Genomic DNA, 22,856 nt, shown 5'->3' with positions numbered 1-22,856 from the left:
CAAAAGTACCTCACAAAGAGGATCCTAGGCTTTAAATACTTGCCCTATATGGACAGACTCAAAAAAACTCCAACTATTCCCTGTCTCATATCGCCTACTTAGAGGCGATCTCTGCTTGACTTACAAAGCCATGTCTGACCCAACTCTGTTAGAAATTCTACATCTAAAGAAATTCCAATCCCTCCACACCACAGAGACCTCTACCTCATTACCACAATCAACAGAACATGCTGGAGGGATAGGTTCATAACCCAGAGACTGCCCATGCTATGGAACAGACTTCCCATACATGTCAAGCACAGCACCTCACTGGCCTTCTTCAAGAGAAATCTTGAGTGGATGGGAAATAGAAAATTCACCCCGAGGATCACTCCAGTGGCTCTACTCGACAGAGGCACTAGGAGCTAAGGTTGGGTGGCATGATGCCAGGGTAATCCTATGGGCTAGGCTTGTAAAGGCTCCAGGGCCATTAGCCTAGTACACACCTATGAACCTATGAATTTATGTGTGGAACATTGGTTACTTGCATGGGTTGGTGGGGAGGCAAATGTACATCTTTACAGAGCTACTTGGTGCCTTAGAAGAGCTGAGAGGCAGCCTTTCAGCCACGGTGTAAGTGTGTGCGTGTGTTTATATATAACGGAGAAAGAAAGGATTGGAGGGGATACCAATAGTGGACAAAAATATCTCTCTGTCCTCAGATACCTCAGAATGATGCCATACCAACATTATCTCTCCCCTTGTCCCTTGCTGAAAACCTCTCTTCACAGTCATAGTAGCCACAGTCTGGGTTCCTGGTTGCCATACCATGATGGCATAAACCAGTCAGTCTGGTTAAAGCATCAGTGGTATGAGGAGACTGTGTGGTGGTTATATGAATAATATAGTATATACTAGCCTTTTGTGTTGTTTTAAACACCTTTATTGAATTATCACTTGTAACAAAGGCAAATTTACATTTATACAAAAGTAATCACTGTATTAACAAATTAACATTAACACACATTATACTTCACATATATTGCTATCATACAACTTAAGCAACATTACATAAATTCAATTCCTGCCCCTTTTAAAAAAAGAAACATCTTTATTAAACCATCACTTGCAACATAAGCAATCAGACATTCATATAAATGAAAACAAACCACACTCACACAATCCTAGTTGCAAGCATTTGACATCACAAACCATACTGACACACTCCCAGTTGCAAACATTATGCATCACTTATAATTTACGCATTCATTTTCAGTCAAACATTACACAGCTCATTTAAGTCCTACCTTCTTTTAAACTTCATTCCTCCCCTGAATGTAATGTTCCCACAACAGTAGATACTAGCCTTGATGGATTCTGCAAGAGAGCATGGGGCCAGTGTGATATAAATAAGAAGAGAACCCAGTGTTGGGATACCTACCACATAATACCATGTCAGTTTCCTGACATCCAACTGCTTTAAAAATAAAGTCTGTTAAAAGCTTTCTAGTGAGGATGCTGTGCAAGCAGCAAATCTCCCACACAGTCCCATGAGGGGACTTCATGCTCAGTAAAATTGATCATGGTAAAGCTGAGTTCACTCAGATTCGGGAAAAGGGAAACCCTGCATTTACTAATCATATTTGATTAATTTTCATTTCATCCAAGTGCAATCAATCAAGTACTTGGTCATGATGAATACCATGACCAAGCACCTACATCTCTAACATACACAGGTAACCTGTAAATAGTTCATCTCCCAGACCCATGCTTACACTTATCAAGGGTATCAGAACTTGTCAGAGAACTGGGATGCATGGTTATGCTTAAAAAGGCCCTCGTGGCAGTTAGCCTAGTAAACACCTATGAACCTACAATATGTGCTGCAAGACATGCTTGACTGAAGTCCACATAGAATAGAACTACTGCTAAATCTCTGATAAACAAACAATTTTAAAAATAGGTGGTTGCCATGGAACTTACACAGGGCAAAACATAAGACAAGAGAAATTAAAAAAAAGAAGTCATGTACTCACCATAATGTTCCATCTGTGTTGTCCTTTTTCATTCTTCCTCAACATGTGGGTTTGAATCTCATCCTCAGATCCAACTCAGCCACATTTTACACTTTGTGGATACTGCAAATTCTTCAGCTCCTCCCTTACCTGTAATGCTGTAGTTCCCCCCCCCCCCCATACCTCAGATCTTGTTTGCTGCTCTTTATTGCTAAATAGCAATGAAGGAAATAGTGGTTGTTATGTGAAACCTCTATCTGGAGCCTAAAAAAGAGGAACTTTGGTTTCCATGGTATCTTCTCATTCTTCCATAAGTCATAAATAAAAAAGGGTAGGGGGTTGAGGAAGAATGAAAATGGACAACACACATGGAACATTATGGTGAGTACATAACTTCTTTATCTGATGCTGTCAATTTTCATTCATTCCTCAACATGTGGGATGGAGTCCATATCTACCTGATTCCTGGATGGAAGCTAAGAAAGAATATTTATGAATACTGTTGAGCCAAAGACTGCTCTTCCTGTAGAGACCAGATCAACTTTGTCATCATCATCATCTTCTTTCGGCTGTTCCCGTTAGTGGTCGCCACAGCAGATCACCTGTTTCTATTTCTTCCTGTCCTCTGCATCTTGCTCTGTCACACCGACCACCTGCATGTCCTCTCTCACCACATCCATAAACCTTAACTTAGGCCTTCCTCTTTTCCTGTTACCTGGTAGCTTCATCCTTAGCATCTTTTTCCCAATATACTCAGCATCCCTCCTCAGCACATGTCCAAACCAACGTAATCGTGCCTCTCTGACTTTGTCTCCAAACCTTCCAATCTGGGCTGACCCTCTAATATACTTATTCCTAATCCTGTCCACCCTCGTCACACCCAGTGCAAATCTTAACATATTTAATTCTGCCACATCCAGCTCAAACTCCTGCCTTTTTGTCAGTGCCACTGTCTCCAACCCATATAACATAGCTGGTCTCACTACCCTCTTGTAGACCGTTCCTTTCACTCTTACTGGTACTCGTCTGTCACAAATCACTCTTGACACTCTTCTCCACCCACGCCATCCTGCCTGTACTCTCTTCTTCACCTCACTTCCACACTCACCGTTACTCTGAACTATTGACCCCAAGTATTTAAACTCATCCATCTTCGCCACCTCTACTACTTGCATCCTCACCATTCCTCTATTCTCCGTCTCATTCACACACATATATTCTGTCTTAGTCCTGCTGACCTTCATTCCTCTTCTCACTAGAACATATCTCCATCTCTCCAGGGTCTCCTCCACCTGTTCCCTGCTCTCACTACAGATCACAATGTCATCTGCAAACATCATAGTCCACGGGGACTCCTGTCTGATCTCGTCTGTCAACCTGTCCATCACCATTGCAAATAAGAAAGGGCTCAGAGCTGATCCTTGATGTAACCCCACCTCCACCTTAAACGCATCCATTACTCCCACCGCAGACCTCACCGCTGTCACACTACCCTCGTACATATCCTGTACCACTCTTACATACTTTTCTGACACTCCTGACTTCCTCATACAATACCACAACTCCTCTCTAGGCACCCTGTCATATGCTTTCTCTAAGTCTACAAAAACACAATGCAACTCCTTCCGACATTCTCTGTACTTCTCCATCAACACTCTCAGAGCAAAGATCGCATCTGTAGTGCTCTTTCCTGGCATGAAACCATACTGCTGATCACTAATCATCACGTCCCTTCTTAACCTTGCTTCCACTACTCTTTCCCATAACTTCATGCTGTGACTGATCAATTTTATCCCTCTGTAGTTACTACAGCTCTGCACATCACCCTTATTCTTAAAAATCGGTACCAAAACACTTTTTCTCCATTCCTCAAGCATCCTCTCACTTTCCAAGATTTCATTAAACAATCTGGTTAAAAACTCCACTGCCATTTCACCTAAACACCTCCATGCTTCCACAGGTATGTCATCTGGGCCAACAGCGTTTCCATTCTTTATTCTTTTCATAGCTATCCTTACTTCCTCCTTGCTAATCCATTGTACTTCATGATTCACTACCCCTACATCATCCAACCTTCTCTCCCTCTCATTCTCTTCATTTATCAACCCCTCAAAGTACTCTTTCCATCTCCTCAACACACTCTCCTTGCTTGTGAGTATGTTTCCCTCATTATCCTTTATCACCTTTACCTGCTGCACATCTTTCCTAGCTCGGTCCCTCTGTCTAGCCAATCGGTACAGGTCCTTTTCTCCCTCCTTAGTGTCCAACCTTTCATACAACTCTTCATATGCCTTATCCTTAGCCTTCGCCACCTCTCTCTTTGCCATGCACCTCATCTCCTTATACTCCTGTCTACTTTCTTCATTTCTCTGACAATCCCACTTCTTCTTTGCCAACCTATTTCTCTGTATACTCTCCTGTACTTCCTCATTCCACCACCATGTTTCCTTGTCGTCCTTCCTCTGTCCAGATGTGATACCAAGCACCTTTCTAGCCGTCTCCCTTACTAACTCTGCTGTAGTTACCCAGCTATTTGGTAACTCTTCACTGCCACCCAGTACCTGCCTTAACTCATCCCTGAACTTCACCTCACAATTACCCTTTTTCAATTTCCACCACTTGATCCTTGGTGCTGCCCTCACACTCCTCCTCCTCTTCTTGATAACCAATGTCATCCTACAAACCACTATCCTATGCTGACTAACGACACTCTCTCCGGTCACCACTTTACAGTTTCCAATCTCCTTCAAACTGGCCCTCCTACACAAGATATAATCCACCTGTGTGCATCTTCCTCCACTCTTGTATGTCACCCTATGCTCCTCCTTCTTGTTAAAATACGTATTCACCACAGCCATGTCCATCCTTTTCGCAAAATCCACTACCATATGACCTTCTGCATTCCTTTGTTTAACACCATACCTACCCATCACTTCCTCATCCCCTCTGTTCCCTTCACCAACATGCCCATAGAAATCTGCTCCAATCACCACTCTCTCACCCTTGGGTACAGTCATCACCACTTCATCCAATTCACTCCAAAATTTTTCTTTCTCATCCATTGCACACCCAACTTGTGGAGCATATGCACTAACAACATTCATCATTACACCATCAATTTCCAGCTTCATAAACATCACTCTATCTGACAGTCTTTTCACCTCCAAAACACTCTCAGCATACTGTTCCTTCAGAATAACTCCTACACCATTTCTCCTCCCATCCACACCATGATAAAACAATTTGAACCCACCTCCGATAAACCTAGCCTTACTCCCCTTCCATCTGGTCTCTTGCACACACAATATACGATCAACTTTGTAATGAGTAATAAAAATATGAGGATTAGCCCAAGTATCTGGATCACAAATATCACAAATGGAAGATCTGGATAGAAATACTGAAGAGGTTGCCATGGATATGGTTGAATGGGCCCTGAAGGTTTTTGGCAGGGATAAACCCAGTTTATTGTAGACAAAGGAAATGCAATCAGTTACCCACTTAGCAAAAGTTATTTGGGTAACTGGCTTTCCCAATCTTGATTCTGAAAAGGAGATGAGTAATTGATCTGATTTTCTAAAATTTTTCAGTACTATGCAGATAGAAATATAATTGTCTTTGAAGTCCAACAAATGTAAAGTCTATTTGCCTTTGTTTGAGAAATTTGGGAAGACTGGGAGACTGACAGATTGATAAATGTTGGATCCTGACACCACCTTAGGAAGAAAAGATGGATTGGTTTGTAAGGACACCCTATCTTTATGAAAAATTAAATAAGGGAGTTTAGAAGATAAGGGTTGAAGTTCTGAAACTCTCCTAACGAATGTTTTGGCTACCAACAATATAGTTTTCCAAGTTAAAAACTTTCATTCACATCTTACAGCCAGTTCAAATGGTGATCGAGGCAGGGTTTGTAAGACTAAAATTCAAATTCCACAGCGTAGTAGGACCTTTAAAGGGATGTCTTAGTAAAAAGCTACCTTTCATAAATGCCTTACAGAGTCATGATGCAGCTAAGACAGGATTGCCAACTTTGACATGAAAATTACAATTAGCAGCTAATTGTACTTTAACTGTCAAGGAAGTGGCCTCTTCCTTAAAAAGTAGTATCCAAAAAATCAGGAACTGTGGGTACTAGTGCTGAAAAGGGGTCAATGTTTTTCTGGTGTGCCCAAAAAAAATCTTTTCCATTTACTTTTGTAAATCTTCCTAGTGGAAGTTTTGTGGGAAGACAAAAGAATGTGATGGACATGGGAGGACAGCCTGGGCTGTCTAGCTATCAATGAAATTGGAAAAACTATGCGGTGAACTTTAGCCCTAAAATGTCTGGGTGAATCAAGTCTGTCAGGTGAGACAGAAGGTCTGGAACTGGATCCAGGATCCAAGATCAAAGAAGGATGAACTGGATGAGGCCAAAGGAAGGGGAACCAAATCTGACAAGGCCAATAAGGGGTAGTGAAGATTACTGTGCTTTTCAATCGAGATGCTTTCTGAAAGAACTTGGGGATCATGGGAGTTGGGGGGGGGGCATAAAGGAGACTGGGGGGCCAGCCCTGAAAGACAGCATCTCTCAGTGATTCCCCACAGGGCAAAAAACCTGCTGCACTTGTCATTGGGGGGAGAAGCAATGAGGACGAAGCAATGCTGGCCCCAATGATGGAATATCTTCTCTGCAATTTTATTGCTGAGAGACCTCTTGTGAGGTAATAGGATGGACCTGCACAACTTGTCTGATATCATGTTGGATTTCCCCGGAATGTGTGTTGCTATCAGAAATCACCTACTGCCACACTCTCAGAGCTTCTCAACATAAGGAATAAGAGCTGGTGCCTCCTTGCTTGTTGATGTAGACGACTACTGACATATTGTCTGTCTGAATCATGACAGTCCCTGAAGGAAGAGAGTCTTGATAAGCCTGCAACCCTAGAAGAACTGCATGCTGGCCTCTTCTAGTGACCAGATGCCTTAGACTGTCTTTCCCAAGAAGTGCCCTCCCCCACCCGAACTGGGATGCATCCATGGTCACAATGGTCTTGGGCTGAAGAAGTATGAAGGGGCGGCCCTGTAAAATATCTTCTGAGCAAATCCATCACCTGAGGTATTTTTTGCATGCCTGAGTTATTTTGATCTGTGTGGACAAAAGCTGTTACTGGAAGGACCACTGATTCGCCAGGGTCCACTGAAGTATTCTCATAAGGTATCTTGCCAAAGGAACCAGAATTATGGCAGCAGAGATCAGTCGGGCTGACTGTGAGGAATTCTGAATTATCTTTTGGACTTGTAATTGAATTGTTTGTACTCTTAGCAAGGGAAGGGAGGCTGTCACTGATACAGTATCGAACAAAGCTCCTATAAATTCTAGCACTTAAGCTGGTTCTAAATGAGATTTGTTGAGACTGATGGTAATGCCTAGGTAAGAGCACAATTAGAGTAAATAATCTCTTGCTTTGATCAGTAGATGCCTGGTTGGAAGAGTTATGAGCCAGTTGTCCAGGAAAGGAAACACTCAGAATCCGTGAAGACTCAAGTGAGCTACTACTACTACTGACATGCATTTGGTGAACACCCTGGGAGCTGTGGTGAGACCGAAGGGCAGTACTCTGAACTGGTAATGACTGGCTCCCTGCCAAAAGTGTAGGTATCTCCTGGATCGCCTGTTCATTTTTAAGTAATAGTATGTATCCTAAAGATCTGTTGAGCATATCCAGTTGTCCTTATGCAGGAAAGGCAAAATGGACTGAACCATGACCATCCAGAACTTTGTTTATTGAGCTGATTTGTTCAGATTGCCGAGATTCAAAATTGGTCTCCAGTGCTCTGTTTTCTATGACACTAAACAATCTTGAGTAAGTTCCAGATTCTTTCTGGTCTGGGGGGACCTACAGGATGACTCTTTTTTTCTAGCAGCTTTTTTATTTCTCAGGTTGCTGCTTTCTTCTGACTGGGTGGAACATCGGGAATTCTATTTACTTTTGAAGACGGGAGTAGGGAAAAGGGAATTATATAACCTATTATTTATTTATTTATTTACATTTGTTGACTGGGAGTGTCCGAATGGACATAGGCCCATTTTCAGCGAAGGCGCAGGGAGAAAAGCTCCACAGTTAAAATAAACAGACAGTAGTTACATTGGATTACATAGTGATTAACAATTTAACATAGCAATTAATTACAAACTTATTTACAGATGAAGAACATAGTACATCAGTAGACAACTAGAATCTTTATCTGCGAAGTACATAACAGACATTAACAAATGTTACAATAAGAAGTTCCTGCTGTATAATAAGTACTAGGCTTATGAGCATCTGATCTTGCTATAATCAAGGTAGTTAGTGGGGTGGAAAGAAAGGTAGTGGTTGGATGGGGTGGGTGATATTAGAGTGGGAGTTGTAAGGGCATAGTCAGCATGTTTTTAGGTGCGCTTTTAGTACAGTTTTGAAGTGGGTGCATGATGGTACGGAGGTAATTGTAGGTGGGAGGGAGTTCCATAATTTGGTTATGGCGCAAGAGAATAGTGCTTCACCAGCAGAGTTACTGGCTTTAGTGATCTGCAAGTGATTTTTGTTGCTGGATCTTAGTGGAACCTCTGGAACTAGTTAACCTCTGGAACTTAGTTAACCTCTGGAAATAATCCTCTGCACCCATGCATCTTTTGCAATGTCTAGCCAGGCTCTATGGTGAGGGATAAACAACCCGACTGCCTCCAGTGGTGGACAACTGAGCCTCCTTTCAGGAACACTGGTAGGGTCTGACAGAGAAGGAATCTCTTTTCCCCTTGTTCTGCCCTGTGGGTGATGTCTTCATCAGAATTCTCTCCTATGCCCCTGGGGAACTATCTCCACATGGGTCATGGAAAGGACACTGGGACTTTGTGAACCATATTTACTGACAACCTTGTTGGAACCTAGAGAAGGTTCTTAAGAGGAGTTGTGAAGAGTCAAAAAACATATACCCACTGCAGGCAGGGTCATACCATCTTGCTCACATCTGGAGAGTGTGTCTTTAATTTTAGGACCAAAGAACATCTGTCAAAAGGTGCATAGACAAAGGAGGACGTGAAGGCTCCGCAAAATCAAACAGATGCATCCAGGCATGTCTCCTAATGGAAATGCCTGAACCCACCACCCTTGAGGTGCCTTCAGCTGCATGTGAAATGAGCCACACGGAAGAATTTGCAATGGACTATAAGGTAGCTGTGAGACACAGAAGTCTGTCTCTCAGCAGTTATTGCTCCAAGGAGAATTTGGAGAGTGCTTTAATCAAATCTCTCTAAAGTCTGCTGAAGTGCACTAAATAATTCAGTGATCTAAATGCGAAAGTCGCTGAAGAGTAAACATGCTTCCCAAATCTGTCCAATGCCCTAGACTCCCTGTTAGGGGGAATGAACAAATCAACTCTGCTCCATGAGTTCTTTCTTTGTGGCCACAGCTATCACTATGGCATCTGATGGTACTCCTTTGCTCCAGAACTCCTTTCCCTTTGTTGGTGCTAGGATCCTTCTGGTCTCTTATGGACTGGCTCAAAAGAATCAGGTTCCTTCCATGCCCACTGACAGATCAAATCAATGAGCTCATTGTCAGTAGGAGTCACACGGGAAGTAGAAAGGCCAGACCCAAATGCCTCCAGGAATACTGTTTGCTCTTGGGAAGTGTTATTGGTAAACCAACCACCCCTTTGCTTAAGGATCTCCAGAGGAGACATCATCAGGTGGTGATCTTGGGGATCCTTCCCCTTCATCAAAATAAGTATCTTCTGTGATTGACTACTGAGGGGAGACTAAGTGGCTCCTCTTGTATTTCCTCTTCCTAGGGATTTCTTTGGCAGGATGATCCGGAGAAGTATCAGAATATATAATGATATACTGCTGGGTAGCCTGAAGACTTTAGGCTGGCTGTCCCTCTGGAGTACAGTGACAACGCTCAAGGTACAAAGACATATGGGAACCAGATGGAAGATCCAAGGGAGGTGGAGTCATCTGTACTCTGGAACAGAATACTCTCTCTACCACCTTAAAGGCAGAATGCCTTGGGGAGAAGGAAGCCAATGGAACCGAGAAGACATGCTTCTAGACCATTGGCTCCCCTCTGACCGGAAGGAAGCCTACCCGAGTCAGAAGTCTGAGTCAAGCTGTCCAATGCCAAGGCCCTGAGGGTCAGAGATGGCTGTGACAGCTTCAGAGTGCACTCTAGCACCTTGGAGCTGACACCTGGCCTAATGGAATAGGCACTGGCCTCCTAAGTCAAGGATTGTGAGTTCAAGTCCAATTTGATGTGATATAATTACCAGGACTAGTAGTGCAATGGAAAACATGTCTGACTATGGATCAGAAGACTGTAGGTTACCAGCTTAAAAGAGGCTGGAAGCACTGTTCCTTTATTCATTGCCCTACAGACTTCTTAGGGGTGATCTGTGCCTAGCCATTCACGCCATTAAGCGTCCAGTAGTCCAAGATCTTTTATATCTCCACATATTAAACAATTCTACTAACACTACAACCAAACACTTAAACTTGCCTCAGCAAATAAAAAAAACATGACTGAGAGACAGATTTGTAACACAACTCTTACTCCTTCTCTGGAACAAACTTCCATTCCAAATTAAGCAATGCAACACACTTTCTTCCTTCACAAAGGAGTTAGATATTTGGATGGGCATCCAGAAATACACCCTGGTGTGAATGCCTTATTGCTCCTTGAAAAGGAGGTAAAGTCTAAGATGATACTTTCAAAGTGTAAATGGCCAATGGATTCAGATGTTTTGTATATTCTATGATTGTGTGATAAAGTAGAAGACACTACAGGCATTAAGATAGTAATACAATATCTGACACCAAAATAACTACTTAAAAATTTCATAGCACACTGATACAGTGTATAATTAATGATACAACATTTGTACTGTGATAACTGTATTGAAACACCATATAACACATTCCATTATACATGAACAAACCATACTTAGATGCTTTAACTGGTGCTCAGATTATGAGGTCCAGAAATTCTGTTTAATTTGGCCTTCCAAGCTGTGATATAAATTGTCAAAATTGTCATGCAACATGAAGTTACTGAATTATAATATGCCATTTTACTTTTAACAATAACCAAATTACATATGTACTCTAACAAGAATCAGAGTTTAGCATGTTAAGGCAGAGTTGTAAGAGTATTCATTGACCATTTCATCTGAATAAGTAAAAAACTTACATAAAATTAACCCGTATTTCTAAAAAAAAGGTATACTTGATTCTTGTTGAATGTGTGCCTTGAGTTTTTTCTTGAAGCTACGCTTATAAAGTAAAATAAGCAGAGCAAAAAAATCTTAGTGATGGAAGTTAGGGGTAACTGCTGGAACATGAATTTGTAGATGCCTTTGGCTGTTCTAAACAGCTGGGGTAGATATGCTAATACCAATGTAGGCAATGCGAGATTCCTGGCCTGTGTGTTTAATAGTGATTAAGTATGAAGTAATGTAATATCAGATTATCTGGCGGATTTATTTAAGCAGGGATTTCTGTACAGCATTTTCAATGACAGTTTTATGTTAAACTGCAAAAATGTAGTTTCAGTCTTCTGATAAAAAAAAAAAATCTAAATCTAATTCCAAATTATCCGAAGTTGAAACACTTCATCATACACTGTTCATGCATCTTCTTAAACCAATTTCAGGCTCTGACACTGCTGATTTTTGGTTTATTAGAATCAGGTTAGAAGCTTTGGTTAACTCAAAAGTAGATACAATAAGACTTCTTTTGGAGGAGGTTACTATTATACTTGTTTATAAAGGTAACTCTACAACTGTGATGCTTTCTCTCCTGGCTAAAGAATAAATAAAAAAAAAAAAAACAAAAACAAAAAAAAAAAAAAAAAACCCACAGTTCACAATTATCAGATTTTATGGTGCCGACAACTTATCTGACTGCCAGTATGGCATAACAACCATCCTGCTCAGAGCAGTTCATTACAGAGTTGAGGCAGAAGTACACTGACATAAAATTAAAGCCTTAATTTTACATCTGCCCTGGGCATCCGTTACTACTGCCGACTGGTATGAGACATTTCTGGAAATAAGAGACCTTCACATGAGAAGAAGAGCTCATAAATTACTTAGTTATTTCCATTTGCGGACTGAAAAAGCCTCAATGGGCAAAAAAAAAAAAAAAAAAAAATCAGTGGAGGCCTAAGTTGAAAAGCACCACACAAAAATTATTCAGTGTCATACATTAATACAAAGAATAAAATCATACAGCTTCGTGCAGGCACATTTCAATACTAAACTATGACTATAAAGTGTCCATGACTACAATGGCTAAAAGAATGACAAAACTAATGCCAAAATTGATATACATGGATGAATGTGGTTTTGTGGAGGGGAGGCAAACATTTGACAACATTAACAGAACCCTGATGATCCAGAGGGGAGGGAAGCAGAATGTAAGAAGATACCGCTGTTGTTCGTGGGTCTTGATGCAGAGAAAACATTTGACAAAATAAGTTGGGACTTTATAAGCAGGGCAATGGAAGCATTTGCATTTCCTAAAAAATATATAAGGTTGATTATGGGGATATAAGAGGGATTGGAGGTGAAAATTAAAGTGGGTGGGGTCTTCTCTGATAACTTCTGTTTGAGCAGAAGAACCAGGCAGTGGTGTCCTCTTTTCCCTTTGTTATTTGCATTATATTTAGAACCACTGGCAAAGAAGGGATTCAGAAATTCAAGTATATAATTTTCATGGTAGTCAAGAAAAGCTGGCTCTATTTGCAGATATTATTTTATACTGACAAAACCAGAAAGAGACATTATAGTGTTGTGGAACATTTTGAGACAGTTTCATATCTTTTCAGGATACAAAATGAGTGAACCTAAAACAAAGGCAATAGCGGTAAATTATGTACCCACACACAAATTGGTTCAGCAATATCCATATTTATGGTGACATGATAAAACGAAATATTTAGGAGCACAGATTAAAATTATTCTGGTGTGGCAGCTAAGGATACGTGGCAAGTGACTAAACAAAAGACAATACAAAAACTGAGAAAATGGAAGCTTTGTTATATGGATATGGATAGTAAGATACAAGCAGTCAAAGTGTTTTTAGTCCCATTAGTCTTGGGTCGGGCATATTTTTATTAACCAGAGGAGAATTTGTGGCTAGCAATTTATAAAGAGCTGAAAGACTTTATCTGGGAGGGGAAGACGGCAAGAGTCAAATGGGATACGCTGATTCTTCCAGTAGAACAGGGTGGATTGGGATTACCCAATTTGAATGGGGTATTTTGCAGCTACACAGTTAAGACTCCTATACATAGCACAAGCAGAAAACTATAATTCAAAGTGGAAAGGGATGCTGTTGAAACGGGGGGAAGCTCAAGAAACAAGGAGAGGCTGGGATTATGGATGCATGGCTTTAAGGGGAAAAACAATAATCATACAGAATATTATATCCATAAAGTAGCAGAAAGTAGTCTAAGAACTAAATCAACAAGAGAAAGGAGAAAGGGGATTTTGCTAATAGGGATGACTGCAATTAGGGATATAGACAATAGGCAAGATGGGACTGGAATTTATTGGAGAAAGGTGGCAAAGGAACCAAGTTATTGGGAGCAAATAACTAGAGAGAGAGAAAAATAATAGGATGGGAAGAGGCCAAGAATTTATTTATTTGGTTTGGAGATTGTTTTCCCTATCAATGATTGATATCAAGAGTATAGGTAAAGAGAAATAGGGGGTCCTAAACAAAAGACCAGCACTGGTAGAGTTTTTACTAGAATCTAGAACAGAAGCTGCCATTAAAAAAGGAATAATTAGTAGAGCATATAAAATATTGCATGATAACTATAAGAATAAATCAGAGGAGGCTAGGATTGGGAAGATAGACTGGATAAGCAATTGATAAAGAAAAAAAGAAAAAAATGTCAGGATATATGTATGTCTCCCAAATATGCAACAAAATCTAGAAGATTTAGGATTTTTGCTTTGAAATGTTTGCATAGATAAATAATTTTTATACCCCAAGTAGACTCCAGAGACTTTTTCCTTAGGTAGACAGCAAATGTTGGAGGTGTGACTGGGAAGAAAAAGGTTATTGGAAATTTATTTCCTGGGAGTGCAGTGGGTTGGCGGACTTTAGGCATTCCCTGCGGGATACATTGTTGCAGATGCTGGGTTGGCAGATTGGTGTAACAAGGGAGATGATTTTTTCTGAGCTATGACACAGAATTTGAATTCTCTAGACATGGTAAGGTCTTGCTGTGTCTAATTATGGTGGCTGCCAAAAAAGCAATTACTAGAAAATGGAAATTAAAAATCTAAACCAACTATATTAGAAGTAGTGAATACAGTAACAGAGGTAAAACAAGTGGAATTGAGATATTTAGAAAAGAGTAGGAGCAAACTACACAGGAAAAAATAGGAATTGTGGAAACTATACATACAGGGCAGGAATGAGGTTTAAAAGAAGGCAGGACTTAAATGAGTTATGTAATGTTTGACTGAAAATGATTGGGTGGATTATAAGTGATGTCTATGTTTGCAACTGGGACTGTGCCGGTGTGGTTCATTTTCATTTATATAAATGTGGGATTGCTTATTTTGTAAGTAATGGTTTAATAAAGACTCTAATAAAGATGTTTCTTGTTTAAAAAAGGGGGCATGAATTGAATAATTTACAGAATGTTGCTTAGGTTATATAATATATAACAATATATGTGAAGTATAATGCTTGTCAATGTTAATTTAATACAGTTTGATTACTTTTGTATAAATGTAACTTTCTTATGTCACAAGTGATAATTCAATAAAGGTGTTTAAAAAAAGAAAAAGAGCCACCATTGTAAACGAAGGATAAAAATCATACAGGATAATAATTGTGGTACACAGACATACCATTAAACAAAAACTTTCAATAAATTACGTGAACATAATCCTGCAATAATGCAAAAAAACCCACATTTACACATATTTACACTTTACAATACACTAGTATTTATTTGTGAGTAATAAAGTTAGGTACTTTGATTTGATGCCAAAGATCAAGCTGAGTTGCAAAAAGGGAAAGAACTGCAGATAGATATGGTTAAGTGAGCAGATGATTAGTACTTAGGTAAACATTTAAAAGTGAGAAATGACACGAGACCTGTACTTCGCATCAGAGTGAAGGTCAGCAGGCAGAAAATAACACATAGTAGCATTACGATGCAGTGACATATTAAGTAGTAAATTAAACAGTAGTTGTTTGTGCTTAAAGTTAATGTATTAATCTGGGGTTTAGCAGAATGTATTTATTTATTTATTTTACATTTGTTAACCTGGTTAGTCTAACTGAGTTTGCAAACAAACCCATTTTCAGTGGAAACCCGAGGGGAAAAGCCCCAGCAAACATAAGTAAAGATAAAGTGACAATATACAAATATTACATAACAATCACAATACAAAATAATTGTAAAAAGAAAAGGTTATTAGCTATTTGCATTGCACTGATAGTAAGCAATCCATTTTCAGTGAAGACCCAAGAGGAAAGAGCCCCAGCAAACATAAGCAAAGATAAACCTACAGGACAAAAACTATTAAAAATAACAGTGCAAATACGAAATTAATTACAAAGAGAAAAACAAAAGAAAAAATTATGAACATTAAGGATTGCACTGATAGCAGTTGTCTAGAATTTACTACATAGGAGAGTAAAAACAAAAAAGATAATCGTTGTTCAAAAGAAGGAAAATGTATAGACATTGATAGGAAGTGGGGGGGATAAATAGTGTGGAGAATGGGAGGGGGAGAGAAAGGAGAGGGCTATAGTAGGGCTATAGTAGTATAGCTGAGGGTTTAGGGGGTTAGAGATGCAACAGGTTATAAGTAAGTCAGACTAAGACTCGCAACTTAAAACATAGAATCATAGCCAAGAGTCATTTGGATATCACTTAAGCTGAGATTTGAAAACTTTTAGTTTTTCAATTTACTTTAAATGAAGTGGTAAGGAGTTCCAAAGTTTGGAGACATATCAGGAGTAGAGTGAATCACCAGCAGTATTATTAGATTTTATAGTGAGTAAAAGTGATTTATTTTGAAATCATAGTTCCCTGGCTGGGGAATAATGTTTTATTGTGTTTTGTAGTGTTGGACAGTTTTCTGGTTTATATATTAGATTATTGGCAATAAATAGTCATGAGTAGGAGAGATATTATGGGAGTTCTAGTGAGTCTAGTTGTTTTAATGCTATGTATTGGTAACGGTTTATAGGAAATGGTGGTAAATCTAGCAGTTTTATTGTAACAACTGTCTAGTTTCATTTTTTAGGATCGGGGAGACATAAATAAAAAGATGTAGTAAGAAGGTTGATGCAATGTTTTTTGTAGTGCTGTCAGTGAGAATATGTTTACTTCTATATAATAATCCAAGTTTCTGGTGTTTTTTTTTCAACAGTTTGGAGAATGTGTAGATCAAATTTTAGGTGTTTATCTACTGTAACTTCCAGTAACTCTGATAGCTGTAGGATATAGAAGAAAGTGAGATTTTATTGGCCATATTTCACAGGATAAGAAGGCATAATGTGTGAGGTCATTACATTTTGAGAGGATTGGGGCAGAGCAGACATGGCTGGCATCATCTAGATACTGTATTATAGAAAACAGAAAAAACTGGCTTGACACCGCTCTATGGATAAAAAGTTTTTAATAAAACGTATGCCAACACTGATGTAAGCGCTTTCGGGTTCACCAACCCTTCTTCAGACAATAAAACACATACAATCTCTCATTTAAAAAGCAGCTTCAACCAATCAGATGCTAATGATTTACCCGCCTATTTTGTAGTGCAGGTTTTAAAGGTATCCTGTCATTTAAACCTGGGTGTCTATATACTGTATTATGGTTGTATGTTTGAAGATTGTTGTCAAGTTTATTTATAAAGATATTGAATAGGAGAGGGCCAAGAACTGAAACCTGTGGGATGCCAAAAGAAACAGGCAGGAAGGTTGAAACGTCTTGGAACTATTTGGGCTCTGCTAAGTTAGATCATTAGAACCTGGGGCTTAGTAAATAAATAAGAGGCAGACTATGTGAACTGTATACATGTTTTCTGTAAAAATCTGTTTCTATGCTATGCTATGGATTTATGTTTTGGTTATATAAAGGAATATAGCTTAACAATATGGCTAATTTAGTTAATAGGATTCATTTTTATGGAGATTAGAAAGGATTTTCCCTTCTCAATACTATCTGACAGTCTGTACTGCCCAACCCATCCTCTCGGACCTTGTCTAGGGAACTCAGTAATCATACGTTTCGGAATATCACACTCATCTCTGAGCTTGTGCAACCTCACATATGAAATAATGAAACAGCAGGGATGTGAGGAAAGTGCAACCCCCCACCATATTAGGGGTACAGCTGGGCTTGCATTCATTGCAAAAACATTTACTGAATTGTCATGTACTATTAGCAAGCCTAATCCATTTCATACTTGAAGTTTTGATAATGTGTGGTTCAGCATTTTAGTGATTTTTATATCAGCCTTTCTGAAATCATATGTGACAAAGTGGAATGCTCTGTGCTTCTATCATTTTAACTACAGCAGTTCTTTGATGTTCACCACTTCAAACACTTGCCATCCCTAGTGATGTTGCAATTACCTTTCAACAAATCAGTAAAAGGTATCACTTGCAAAGAAACCCATTTTTCTCCTGTATTTTATATGTGTGTATATATATATATATATATATATATATATATATATATACACACACACACACACACACACACACACACACACACACACACACACACACACATATATATAGAGAGAGTTTGTGTATATTAAACAGTAGAACAGTTAATCAGTACATCTACTAGAATAAGTGACTACTTACGCAAATGGCAGAAGCGTCCATACAAGCCTGGGTCACACATGCAGGCACCATAGGTTCTGTGGCATCTCCCATTATTTGCACAGTTGCATTTTTTATTGCACTGCTTCCCATAAAAGCCTTTTGGGCAACCTGTAAAGAAAGAAAAATCATTCAAGATAAGCATTTATTTAGATCACAATAACAGAATGGTAGCAGTCTGGACAATATAAGCGTGTTTACTACCAATGTACAGACAACTATTGTGAAGTGAATTTAACCTTAAGGTATTCTTTAATACTGGCAACCGTGTAAACTGTCCTTCAGGACTCAAACCAGTGATTTCTTGAGTTGCCTTAAGAGTTTTATTTATTGCCATGCACTCTTGCCATTCAAAGCAGTTCCTTCATCTCTGCTTTAAAGCCTGGTCCTTAGCATCCAGAAGCAAATTTGTTTTAAGACATGCATGGTACAAAAGACAGCACCTCAGCATGGCCACTGTATAAGAAAACAGTTCTACTTGGTGCCCTCACATACTTTGGGTTGTTTGCAGTTTGTTTCTTATCCATTTAAACCATGAAAATGTACTACTACTACTACTACTTCTTTTCCTTTTGGCTGCTCCCATTAGGGGTCACCAGAGTGGATCTCTGGTCCGCAGAACGCGTGGCAGTGGAGTTTTATGGTGTCAAGTTGGACACATTTAATTCTAATTGTTTACTTGATCTCATAGTATGCTTCCATATATTACAATAACTATTTCCCTCTAAACTGTGTAACTAAAAAAAAAAAAAAAACGGGAGCCATCGTACAACTCTTGTTAAAATGCAGTGTGTAACAATACTGTGATAATAACTGCATTTAATAATTGTATATGGACAATGTCTTAACTGCTAGGAAACAGGAAGAAAGAAAAAGCAGTATCTAAAGAGACTTTACATATGCTAAGTGAAAACAAAATTAACTTTTTTTTGCTTTAACATATATACTCTCACACACACCTCTCTGTCTCTGTATATCTATATATATAGATATACACACAAATACACATAAATAAATAGATAGATACAGATAGATAGATATATAGATAAAGACAGATATATAGATAAAGATATAAATCTATATCTATATATCTACACATGGATCCCCTTCACTACGTCGACTTACCATAACATTGACTTTCTTAAAAGCGAGACCACAGTGTCGAATCTTCAAAATCATGAACTTCTGGAACATAGTATTTTCTCACTGGGAAAATTAACACTTGGCCACCATGGTGAACTTTGCCCTTTTGTCCACTGTAATGCGATCTCAGATTTGGTATATTTAGTAAGAGGGGGGTGGGAAGCACAGCCCCCCACATGGGGGGGGGGCAAGCCCCCACATCAGTGGGTTTAATTTGCTTAAGTCTATAATTTTATTATTGGTAGCCAAAAGGAAACTTTTCCAGTGAGAAAATACGATGATTTTGAAGATTCAGCACTGTGGTCTCTCTTTTATGAAAGTCGACGTAATGAAGTACATCCCTACGCACGCGTGCGTGCACACACACACACACACACACACACACACACACACACACACACACACACACACACACACACATCACTTAACATCATCATCTTCTTTCGGCTGTTCCCGTTAGGGGTCACCACAGCGGATCACCTGTTTCCATTTCTTTCTGTCCTCTGCATCTTGCTCTGTCACACCAACCACCTGCATGTCCTCTCTCACCACATCCATAAACCTTATCTTAGGCCTTCCTCTTTTCCTGTTACCTGGTAGCTTCATCCTTAGCATCTTTTTCCCAATATACTCAGCATCCCTCCTCAGCACATGTCCAAACCAACGTAATCTTGCCTCTCTGGCTTTGCCTCCAAACCTTCCAACCTGGGCTGACCCTCTAATATACTTATTCCTAATCCTGTCCATCCCTCCTCAGCACATGTCCAAACCAACGTAATCTTGCCTCTCTGGCTTTGTCTCCAAACCTTCCAACCTGCGCTGACCCTCTAATATACTTATTCCTAATCCTGTCCACCCTCGTCACACCCAGTGCAAATCTTAACATCTTTAACTCTGCCACATCCAGCTCAAACTCCAGCCTTTTTGTCAATGCCACTGTCTCCAACCCATATAAAATAGCTGATCTCACTACCCTCTTGTAGACCTTCCCTTTCACTCTTACAGGTACTCGTCTGTCACAAATCACTCCTAACACTCTTCTCCACCCATTCCATCCTGCCTGTACTCTCTTCTTCACCTCTCTTCCACACTCACCGTTACTCTGAACTATTGACTCCAAGTATTTAAACTCATCCACCTTCGCCACCTCTACTCCTTGCATCCTCACAATTCCTCTATCCTCATTCACCCATATATATTCTGTCTTAGTCCTGCTGACCTTCATCCCTCTTCTCTCTACAGCATATCTCCATCTCTCCAGGGTCTCCTCCACCTGTTCCCTACTCTCACTACAGATCACAATGTCATCTGCAAACATCACACACATCACTTAACATATTACATTAAAAAAGTTCTGTCCCATGATTTGTAGCTCAGGGAAATGAAACAACTATTCGCCTAATTCACAGATGTATATACTTGTCAACCAGTCTAGATGACCATTACAAGCCTAGCCACAGTAGCTGCTTACCTACTATTTTTGTCCATGTGGGACTGAGGGGCTAGACCTGTTACTCACGCATTCATCTGTTAGACATAAACAGAGTAAGGGGATACTTTGTCATCAATAGGGAGCTTATCTATTCTGTCAAGAGGTCTTGTTTATATTACAAAGTAGGCTTAAGCCCCTAGACAGGCTATTTGTGGCACTTCCAGTTTTGGCAACATGTAGAAGATGACTTAGGACAAGCTCACTTGCAACCAGGCAAAGATTCATAGGTAGACGTCTATACGAGATAGAATAGAATGTTAGAGCTTTTAGAAGCTTTGCATAATTTAGGGAGTTCCTATCCATTATTATTACTAATTACTTATTTTTTTTTTTGAAGAAACATTGTGTTTGTTTCTAGGTGGTCCATATGGTTGCAGAGATACATGCCAAAGGGGACATTATTTTCCAATATTGCCTTGATAAGGCAGGACTAGAGTAGACAATAACTTCCTTGGACATGGATATTATGTTTTTCATAACAGTGGCAGGACTAGCCACCTGGCAGTGAGAAAATTGGCTCTAGGTGGTGGTTACTGGTGATGTGATATCCTGATGCCATGTACAAAATGGGAAAAAGGGGGTTGATATCAATTGGCTGGGCTAAGTAGAACTTCCTAATGACAGTTATACATGGTATCTGACAGAGAGTTTGAGATCCACAAACATGACAAGGTCTTCAATGACAATATCTTTTTGAGGCTGGCATTTCTCTGGTGGGTACAGGGGTAATCTTGCTTCCTAAAGAGGACAATACATTTTTTTGCATTATGCTTCAGTCTGTGCTTCAGATATCATATATATATCAGTAAGACCCTCTTGGAGGGCATGAGTGCCATCTGGTGTTTTCTTGACAGCCAGTAGTTTACAGTTGTCAGCAAACTTGGCCCACTAGATACCCATGAAGCCAGCCTTGACATAATCAGAAGAGAATAGGTTGAATCCACAAGTCACAAATCCACATACTTTGCCTCAATAATCAAGTCCACAACAATTACACCACCATATTAGGACAACACTTTACCCTAGAGGAAATGCATTTTGATGGGCATAATTTCATCTGCAATACCCATTCCATTCTGTATATACAGTCTGGTTTTGGTATTAGACAATTTTACTTCTTATTCCTTTACTAAGTTTGTCTGAGCTTATCTTAAACTCTTCCCTCTAGCCGAGAATGTTTCAGCATTTATTGAATTTGCCGTCCTCCATTCTTTACTGTCTTTCGGATTCATAGGTATATACTAGGCTAACGACCACCAGTGTCTTTATAAACCAAGCCGTGCAATGCAACCCAATTGTGTCTCTATGTATCATGGGCATTTATTAGAAGGGGGTATGTCAGTTAAGTTTGTAGAGGTTATGAGGGGAGGTGTTAGTTTGGGCATTACTGTCTGTGTCTTTCTGTTAGAGATAATACTTTTTCATTCTGTTCAAATATATGAATTTCAGTGAAAACTGAAACATATAGTGTTAATTCAACTACCAGCGCTTTTGTGTGTTACTAGCTAGTTGAACAAAGTGGTAAAATTCAAGTGTCAGGTTCCACCAAGATTTAAACTCAAATAACTGGAATCAAATTCTAGAGTGATAACCATTACACTATGGAATCACTTGTAAACTAAAACATTCCTGTGCAGATATGGCAGCATCATGAAGACTTTGGACCTGCTATAGCATAATATAAGTACTCCTAGCTAAATACCTCCTTACATAACACAGGAAGACTAGAAACCCAAAAAAAGGATAGCTGTTTCACCTTTCTGTAGCACAAGTATGTCTCCTACCTGTGTCTCACTCCAGGGAAATAGTTTATGACGATCTAAAGACATAGGCTGTGGACAACCAAAACATCCAGTGATTTACAGGCTTGGTTTCTGCTGAGCACATAACCTGGGATAATCTGAAGACATAGGTAATGCTGTAAACCAGCCTCAACATGATCTAAAGGTTAGGGTCACTGTGTACCAGGTACCACTTATCTCAAGTACTGGATCACAACTTATCCAAAATAAGGACATTGATGTTAAATATGGAAACTTTCATGAGTCTAAACATCAGAATCTACCCAGTCTTAAACTATGAATATTTACAGATAGTATTGCACCTATATATCTATCTACATAGGCAAAAGAAGCTTATAATACCTACCCTACCCCCAATTCCCACCCACCCCCAGTGCTCCTACATTTATACCTCATAAGACACTCCCCTTCCCATAATTATCCAATTACCCATAATCTTTAGATAAACACTACATAAAGACACTCCCTTACACACATTCCCCTCCCCACTACTTCTACTTCCATACTATCTATATCCTTCCTGGCTTTCTTATCTATCC

General features: G+C 39.5%; 1 protein-coding gene across 1 annotated transcript in view; it reads right to left on the bottom strand.

The window, feature by feature from the left end:
* Nucleotides 1-22,856, bottom strand: part of MEGF6 (multiple EGF like domains 6) — a 2,184,612-nt gene that overhangs the window by 1,234,471 nt on the left and 927,285 nt on the right. Inside the window, exon 12 of the mRNA XM_044062967.1 lies at nucleotides 17,863-17,991. Coding sequence (XP_043918902.1) covers nucleotides 17,863-17,991 — 129 coding nt within the window. The remainder of the gene's footprint in view (nucleotides 1-17,862; nucleotides 17,992-22,856) is intronic.

Source organism: Protopterus annectens, chromosome 2.part1 (genome assembly GCF_019279795.1).
Source record: "Protopterus annectens isolate FY-2018-M chromosome 2.part1, PAN1.0, whole genome shotgun sequence".
In the NCBI taxonomy this organism is placed as follows: Eukaryota; Metazoa; Chordata; order Ceratodontiformes; family Protopteridae; genus Protopterus; species Protopterus annectens.
The sequence above is the reverse complement of the archived record's forward strand: the minus strand, read 5'-3'. Positions and strand labels throughout refer to the sequence as shown.